General features: G+C 38.1%; 1 protein-coding gene across 1 annotated transcript; it reads left to right on the top strand.

The window, feature by feature from the left end:
* Window positions 1-622: 622 nt before the first annotated feature.
* LOC103009253 (complex III assembly factor LYRM7-like) lies at window positions 623-957 on the top strand. Its single transcript, XM_057545896.1, has one exon. It carries the CDS (start codon window positions 642-644, stop codon window positions 954-956), a length of 315 nt encoding a protein of 104 aa, XP_057401879.1. The 5' UTR covers window positions 623-641; the 3' UTR covers window position 957.
* The last annotated feature ends 8,689 nt before the right edge of the window (window positions 958-9,646 follow it).

Raw genomic sequence — 9,646 nt, 5'->3', positions numbered from 1 at the left:
TAAGCAAAATGAGAAGACAGAGAAACACACAGCAGATGAAGGAGCAAGGTAAAAACCCACCAGACCAAACAAATGAAGAGGAAATAGGCAGTCTACCTGAAAAAGAATTCAGAATAATGATAGTAAAGATGATCCAAAATCTTGGAAATAGAATGCAGAATATACAAGAAACATTTAACTAGGACATAGAAGAACTAAAGAGCAAACACACAATGAAGAACAACACAATAAATGACAATAAAAATTCTCTAGAAGGCATCAACAGCAGAATAACTGAGGCAGAAGAACGGATAAGTGACCTGGAAGATAAAATAGTGGAAATAACTACTGCAGAGCAGAATAAAGAAAAAAGAATGAAAAGAATTGAGGACAGTCTCAGAGACCTCTGGGACAACATTAAACGCACCAACATTCAAATTATAGGGGTCCCAGAAGAAGAAGAGAAAAAGAGAGGGACTGAGAAAATATTTGAAGAGATTATAGTTGAAAACTTGCCTAATATGGGACAGCAAATACTCAATCAAGTCCAGGAAATGCAGAGAGTCCCATACAGGATAAATCCAAGGAGAGACATGCCAAGACACATATTAATCAAGCTATCAAAAATTAAATACAGAGTAGCCGGAGCTGTGAGGAGAGCCATGGATCAGGCGGCCAAGGTTTTACAGCTCTTTAAAACACTGCACAGGACCAGACAACAAGTTTTTAAAAATGATGCTAGGGCACTAGAAGCAGCCAGAATAAAGATAAATGAAGAATTCAAATGTAATAAAAGTGAAACTTCTCCTAAGAAAATAGAAGAGCTAACAAAAATAGGTTCTGATGTTGAACTGATACTCAGAACATCTGTTATACAAGGTATTCACACAGACCACAATACACTGAAAATGGTCCCTAGGAAAGACCTTCTTATAGAAAATGTGCCATATTGTGATGCACCAACTCAGAAGCAATGAATTTTTCTGGAATAAAATTAAGTCTGTATCATTTTTAATTTTAAAATATAAAACTCTGGCTAAAAAAAAAAAAATTAAATACAAAGAAAAATATTAAAAGCACCAAGGGAAAAACAACAAATTACATACAGAATCCCCATAAGGTTAACAGCTGATCTTTCAGCAGAAACCCTGCAAGCCAGAAGGGAGTGGCAGGACATATTTAAAGTGATGAAAGGGAAAAACCTACAACCAAGATTACTCTACCCAGCAAGGATCTCATTCAGATTCGATGGAGAAATTAAAAGCTTCACAGACAACCAAAAGCTAAAAGAATTCAGCACCACCAAAGCAGCTTTACAACCAATGCTAAAGGAACTTCTCTAGGCAGGAAACACAAGAGAAGGAAAAGACCTACAAAAACAAATCCAAAAGAGTTAAGAAAATGGTAATAGGAACATACATATCGATAATTACCTTAAATGTAAATGGATTAAATGCTCCAACCAAAATACATAGACTGGCTGAATGAATACAAAAACAAGACCTGTATATATGCTGTCTACAAGAGACCCACGTCAGACCCACCTCAGACACATACAGACTGAAAGTGAGGAAATGGAAAAAGATATTCCATGCAAATGGAAATCAAAAGAAAGCTGGAGAAGGAATCCTCATATCAGACAAAATAGACTTCAAAATAAAGACTATTACAAGAGACAAAGAAGGACACTACATAATGATCAAGGGATCGATCCAAGAAGAAGATATAACAATTGTAAATATTTATGCACCCAACATAGGAGCACCTCAATACATAAGGCAAATGCTAACAGCCATAAAAGGGGAAACTGATAGTAACACAATCATAGTAGGGGACTTTAACACCCCACTTTCACCAAAGGACACAACATCCAAAATGAAAATAAATATGGAAATACAAGCTTTAAATGATACATTAAACAACATGGACTTAATTGATATTTATAGGACATTCCATCCAAAAACAACAAAATACACTTTCTTCTCAAGTGCTCATGGAACATTTTCCAGGATAGATTATATCTTGGGGCACAAATCAAGGCTTGGTAAATTTAAGAAAATTGAAATCGTATCAAGTATCTTTTCCGAACACAACACTATGAGACTAGATATCAATTACAGGAAAAAATCTATAAAAAAATACAAACACATGGAGGCTAAACAATACACTACTTAATAACCCAGAGATCACTGAAGAAATCAAAGAGGAAATCAAAAAATACCTAGAAACAAATGACAATGTAAACATGATGACCCAAAACCTATGGGATGCAGCAAAAGCAGTTTTAAGAGGGAAGTTTATAGCAATACAATCCTACCTCAAGAAACAAGAAACATCGCAAATAAACAACCTAACCTTACACCTAAAGCAATTAGAGAAAGAAGAACAAAATAAACCCCAAAGTTAGCAGAAGGAAAGAAATCATAAAGATCAGATCAGAAATAAATGGGAACAAATGAAGGAAACGATAGCAAAGATCAATAAAACTAAAAGCTGGTTCTTTGCGAAGATAAACAAAATTGATAAACCATTAGCCAGATCCATCAAGAAAAAAAAGGGAGAAGACTCAGATCAACAGAATTAGAAATGAAAAAGGAGAAGTAACAACTGACACTGCAGAAATACAAAGGATCATGAGAGATTACTGCAAGCAACTATATGCCAAAAAAATGGACAACCTGGAAGAAATGGACAAATTCTTAGAAAAGCACAACCTTCCAAGACTGAACTAGGAAGAAATAGAAAATATAAACAGACCAATCACAAGCACTGAAATTGAGACTGTGATTAAAAATCTTCCAACAAACAAAGCTCAGGACAAGACAGCTTCACAGGCGAATTCTATCAAACGTTTAGAGAAGAGATAACACCTATCCTTCTCAAATTTTCCAAAATATAGCAGAGGGAGGAACACTCCCAAACTCATTCTATGAGGCCACCATCACCCTGATACCAAAACCAGACAAAGATGTCACAAAGAAAGAAAACTACAGGCCAATATCACTGATGAATATAGATGCAAAAATCCTCAACAAAATACTAGTAAACAGAATCCAACAGCACATTAAAAGGATCATACACCATGATTAAGTGGAGTTTATCCCAGCAATGCAAGGATTCTTCAATATACGCAAATCAATCAATGTCATAAACCATATTAACAAATTGAAGGAGACAAACCATATGACATATCATCTAAATAGATGCAGAAAAAGCTTTCAACAAAATTCAATACCAATTTATGATAAAAACCCTCCAGAAAGTAGGCATAGAGGGAACTTACCTCAACATAACAGACACCGTATATGACAAACCCACAGCCAACATCGTTCTCAATGGTGAAAACTGAAACCATTTCCACTAAGATCAGGAACAAGACAAGGCTGCCCACTCTCACCACTATTATTCAACATAGTTTTGGAAGTTTTAGCCACAGCAATCAGAGAAGAAAAAGAAATAAAAGGAATCCAAATCAGAAAAGAAGAAGTAAAGCTGTCACTGTTTGCAGATGACATGATAGTATACATAGAGAATCCTAAAGATGCTACCAGAAAACTACTAGAGCTAATCAATGAGTTTGGTAAAGTATCAGGATACAAAATTAATGCACAGAAATCTCTTGCATTCCTATACACTAATGATGAAAAATCTGAATGAGAAATGAAGGAAACACTCCCATTTAGCAATGCAACAAAAAGAATAAAATATCTAGGAATAAACCTACTGAAGGAGACAAAAGACCTGTATGCAGAAAACTGTAGGACACTGATGAAAGAAATTAAAGATGATACAAACAGATGGAGAGATATACCATGTTCTTGGATTGGGAGAATCACCATTGTGAAAATGGCTCTACTACCCAAAGCAATCTACAGATTCAATGCAATCCCTATCAAACTATCAATGGCATTTTTCACAGAACTAGAACAAAAAATTTCACAATTTGTATGGAAACACAAAAGAGCCCCGAATAGCCAAAGCAATCTTGAGAAAGAAAAACGGAGCTGGAAGAATCAGGCTCCCTGACTTCAGACTATACTACAAAGCTACAGTAATCAAGACAGTATGGTACGGGCACAAAAACAGAAATATAGATCAATAGAATAGGATAGAAAGCCCAGAGATAAACCCATGCACCTATGGTCACCTTATTTTTGATAAAGGAGGCAAGAATATACAATGGAGAAAAGACACCTTCTTCAGTAAGTGGTGCTGGGAAAACTGGACAGCTACATGTAAAAGAATGAAATTAGAACACTCCCTGACACCATACACAAAAATAAACTCAAAATGGTTTAAAGACCTAAATGTAAGGCCAGACACTATCAAACTCTTAGAGGAAAACATAGGTAGAACACTCTATGACATAAATCACAGCAAGATCCTTTTTGACCCAGCTCCTAGAGAAATGGAAATAAAAACAAAAATAAACAAATGGGACCTAATGCAACTTCAAAGCTTTTGCACAGCAAAGGAAACCATAAACAAGATAAAAAGACAACCCTCAGAATGGGAGAAAATATTTGCAAATGAAGCAACTGACAAAGGATTAATCTCCAAAATTTACAAGCAGCTCATGCAGCTCAATATCAAAAAAACAAACAACCCAATCCAAAAATGGGCAGAAGACCTAAATAGACATTCCTCCAAAGAAGATATACAGATTGCCAACAAATGCATGAAAGGATGCTCAACATCACTAATCATTAGAGAAATGCAGATCAAAACTACAATGAGGTATCACCTCACACCGGTCAGAATGGCCATCATCAAAAAATCTACAAACAATAAATGCTGGAGAGGGTATGGAGAAAAGGGAACCCTCTTGCACTGTTGGTGGGAATGTAAACTGATACAGCCACTATGGAGAACAGTATGGAGTTTCCTTAAAAAACTAAAAATAGAAGTACCATACGATCCAGCAATCCCACTACTGGGCATATACCCTGAGAAAACCATAATTCAAAAGGAGTCATGTACCACAATGTTCACTGCAGCTCTACTTACAATTGCCAGGACATGGAAGCAACTGAAGTGTCCATCAACAGATGAATGGATAAAGAAGATGTGGCACATATATACAATGGAATATTACTCAGTCATAAAAAGGAATGAAATTGAGTTATTTGTAGTGAGTTGTAGAGTCTATCATACAGAGTGAAGTAAGTCAGAAAGAGAAAAACAAATACCGTATGCTAACACACATATATGGAATCTAAAAAAAAAAAAACAGGTTCTGAAGAACCTAGGGGCAGGACAGGAATAAAGACACAGATGTAGAGAATGGACTTGAGGACACGGAGAGGAGGAAGGGTAAGCTGGGATGAAGTCTGAGAGTGGCATGGACTTATATATACTACCAAATGTAAAATAGATAGCTAGTGGGAAGCAGCCTCATAGCACAGGGAGATCAGCTCGGTGCTTTGTGACCAGCTAGAGGGGTGGGATAAGGAGGGTGGGAGGGAGATGCAAGAGAGGGGGGATATGGGGATATATGTATATGTATAGCTGATTCACTTTGTTATAAAGCAGAAACTAACACACTATTGTAAAGCAATTATACTCCAATAAATATGTTTTAAAAATCACATCAAAAAGAATAAAATACCTGGGAATACACTTTAAAAAAAACAAAAAAGAAAGGATAGAACATTTTCGAGAGGTTGAAGGAAACAAACTTTATATATTTTTACCCACTTTTACTAGCTTTTGAAGCTTCACTGAATCTCATCAAGAGTCTTTATACTTCTGATTGGAAGAAAGGACTCCAATTTTCTACCATGAAATGAACATTATTCTCTAGGTATTGATACATTGCATTGTCAAAGTTGACTAAGCCAAACATCAGTAGCCTGGTTGTTCCTAGGGATTAAATTATCCCAACAGTAATTCTGGAGCTTGTAAAGGCCTTGAGAGAAAACTTCAGTGTTTGGGTTCTCTCTGATTCATTCCTGAATTATGATGTTGAGAATCATGAACATAATAGTATTGAGAAGATTTAATGGTGGGGTTAGCAGGGCAGAGTGGACCGATTTTTAATTTCAGTTATTTTCTTGGAGATTATAAGGAAAGAGGAGGCAGAAGGAGTTCCAAAATAAAATTACAGTTGCCTTTACTGTAATTACAAAGCCTATTTCTGTAGCAATGATGACATATTCCATTGACAATATTCACACTTCTAATCATTTCCATATGAAATTCAGAATTCAAATTGCTCCTTTTTATTATTGTGTTTTTATTTCTAACAGAGGTAGCACTCAACCCAGATCTCCGAGTGTGGGACAGAGGGAGACTGCAAAATATAGGTGAGAGCTCCCTATGCCCTACCTTCCCAGCCTCTGCCTACACAGCCACCCCCACACACATGGCAGGTTAATTCCCTGGATGGCACGGTCTTGATCACTAGGGAAGCACTGACCGAGGAGAGCCTCATGTCACTCAACATGGATTCCCACTCAGTGATGACACTGGACTGGAGAAAGTGATGATGGGGGAAGAGGAGAGAGAGAGAATGGGGGAGAGCAGCGAAGAGGGAAAAAGGAAAAGGAAGAAGCGTCATCCTTTTGTTTTCTAAGTTTATACGGGAAGGTCTCATTTCCAAGTAAATTGCAATGCTTCTCTGTCCTTATCCCTCACAGAACTTCCTTGATCTCATATTTTTTCCTAACATGAGCCATATCTAAGTGCTTTACATCTTGTTCATATTAATATTTCAGTTTCTTTTGTTAAAATAATTCACTTTTGCCCAAGGTTAAAGCAAACCTGAATAACCAGGAGCCGATTTCTCCATCTTCCAGTGGGTCTTATGTCTTCCCTCCTCTTACAGCCTGGCTTATAAGGTTCCCTCTGTCTCACCTCATCTCGACCCCACTCCCTCACTATTTCTAGAAGTTAGGTCACTTCATTAGAAAATTAGAGGGTGGAGTAAAGTCTCTCCAGTGATTTTTCCAATTAAAAAGTCTATAGTCTATGAAATTCTAGTGACTTTCAGCATTTCAGCTTCCTGAAGCTTTGGTTATTGACAGGAGCCTGACCTTTCTCTGAAATTCTATGGCCTTTATAAACCCAGCACTAACCATCACTGTTGTGAAAGGTAATATAATATAGTCTATAAATAAAAACAAAAGAGCAAACAAATATACAAAATCCCAAAGAGCAATCAATCAGTCTTTTACCTGAGATTGAGGTGAGAAAATCTATTCATTCAGTGGTTGGTGGGCTTATGGGGGAGGCCTCCCTGCGGGGTTCGGCTTGCATTTCAGTAGCTACCCCTACTCCATACCCCCTCCTCCCAATCCCCCACAGCCCCTCAGTCCTTTCAACCTCCTCATGGCCCTCACCCTGTCAACTCTTACATGCAGCCCCAGGAAGGGTTTACTGTCATTCTCTGCAACCTCAATTTTCACCACTGGATGGGAGGAACATGAGAGATCTGGGGTGAGGAAGTACGGCTCTAAGTAGAATCAAAAAAGAGGGATGGTTGCTTCCATGTCCTGGCTATTGTAAATAGAGCTGCAATGAACACTGTGGTACATGACTCTTTTTGAATTATGGTTTTCTCAGGGTATGTGCCCAGTAGTGGGATTGCTGGGTCATATGGTAGTTCTATTTTTAGTTTTTTAAGGAACCTCCAAATACCATATGCTAACACATATATATGGAATCAAAAAAAAAAATGGTTCTGATGAACCTAGGGGCAGGACAGGAATAAAGACACAGACGTAGAGAACGGACTTGAGGACACGGGGAGGGGGAAGGGTAAGCTAGGACAAAGTGAGAGAGGGGCATGGACATATATACACTACCAAATGTAAAATAGATAGCTAGTGGGCAGCAGCTGCACGGCACAGGGAGATCAGCTCGGTGCTTTGCAACCACCTAGAGGGGTGGGATAGGGAGGGTGGGATAAGGAGCGTGGGAAGGCGATGCAAGAGGGAGGGGATATGGGGATATACGTATGCATATGGCTGATTCACTTTGTTATATGGCAGAAACTAACACAACACTGTAAAGCAATTATACTCCAAAAAAGATGTTAAAAAAAAAAAGGGAAGGGGTTCATGTCCTGGTGTAGCCAACAGGCAAAGTGTCCAAAAAAATCAGCTGTTGAATATGCCCTTCTGGTAGTTTTTCTCTTGCACCTTATTATGCAAAGGCAATACCATCCTCCCAGTCCTGAGTTACGTTTTCGTGAACCAGAGAAAGTACCTGGCTCCAAAGAAGGAGAGGGAAGAAGAAAAGTCCATTGCCCATATATGCATATTCTGTGCCTCTCCTATGTCAATTTCCAAAAAGTTATGTAGGTGTTGCTTCTGGAGAGCACATACTGTTTTTTTGCCCCAGGTATTCTTGTAAAAGCTCATTAAGTGAACGGATTGATGAATACATTAAGTCCTTTTTGCAATTCGAGGTTAGGAGGCATAGAGTCATATTCCAGACATGATTTGTCATTAGAAATTGTATCGAATGATTCACCTATGAGGAGAGTTTTAAAACTCTGAACAAGTAGGTGAAGGTTTTGAGAAATTGCTGACCCTCCCCTGTATTCTCCTACCTGTTTCTCCTCTCTGCTCCTGCATTTATTCTCACAGCAATCCCTACACCAGCGTTGTTAAAAAGGAGGAGGATCCAAAATGTATTTGCTGCTCAAGGACCACACCATTGGTTTACCTCTGTGCCTATACATTAGAATCATCTGGGAGCTTTAAAAACCATCAGTGCCTGGCCCCACCCAGAAAATTAAATCACAATCCCTGGTGGGGGGCCCCCAGCATGGGAGGTTTAAAAGATCCCCAGGTGATTCTAATATTCAGCCAAGATTGAGAACCACTTTACTAGGGTTTCAGCAATGCTAATTAAGTCACTCAGATCCAGCTTAGAGCTAGACCCTCCACTTTCTCCCACTTGCCAGGTTCCCTGAACATGTCTGTGATATGGTCAAGACTCCACTGTTTGTCTAGATCCAGACTTAATCTGAAAAAACACCACTTCCCTACAGTTCTTCAGTAAAAGTACTTAACACTCCCATAAGAGCTTGAAGTGCTAAATCATTAAGAATATCACATTCCCTGTTGGATATTGTTCCATGTAATGATGTCTTCAATCATTTCATCATGCATCATTTAAAAGCAGTAAAATATCACAATTTATGCTTATAGGCACGAAGCTCTAAGTACACTCAGTCTGCTGTTGATTAGCCTGGAGTTTTTCATTCGCAACCTGACTACAAGATCATGCCACAATAATTTGGTTAAGCCAGATAGATAGTGCCATCAGCACTGCTGCAGAGCAAGCAAGGCTTATGAATTTCACTACAGTGTTGCAGGGCATCTCGTGGATGAATGATTGTACCTTGCTTCCTTTTGTTTTTAATTATTTGCAGCTATATGTCTTTAATGTAATAAAATATATGATATGATATTGTTAAAATCAAAAACAAAGAGACCAGCCTGGAAAAGTCCCTGAGCAGACAAAGTCAGTTTAATCATACAAGCAAAGCTTAATTTAGCTCATTTTGCAAGACTAACTTGACCTGGGTCATTTCTTGCTTATGCCTCTGAAAATCATAAGCAAAACTTAAACTGTTTCCCCAAACTGATATGCAGTGGCCACTAACCAATTCTCTATCATTTAAGAAAATTCTAATACTATAACCAGTCATGGTGAA

The sequence above is a fragment of the Balaenoptera acutorostrata genome, chromosome 4, assembly GCF_949987535.1.
Source record: "Balaenoptera acutorostrata chromosome 4, mBalAcu1.1, whole genome shotgun sequence".
Taxonomy (NCBI): Eukaryota; Metazoa; Chordata; class Mammalia; order Artiodactyla; family Balaenopteridae; genus Balaenoptera; species Balaenoptera acutorostrata.
Note: the sequence above shows the minus strand (reverse complement) of the source record. Positions and strands in the feature narration are given on the sequence as shown.

Bases quoted from the DNA above. Each gene is read 5' to 3' on its own strand.
- LOC103009253 (XM_057545896.1), top strand. From the start codon at position 642: ATGGATCAGGCGGCCAAGGTTTTACAGCTCTTTAAAACACTGCACAGG.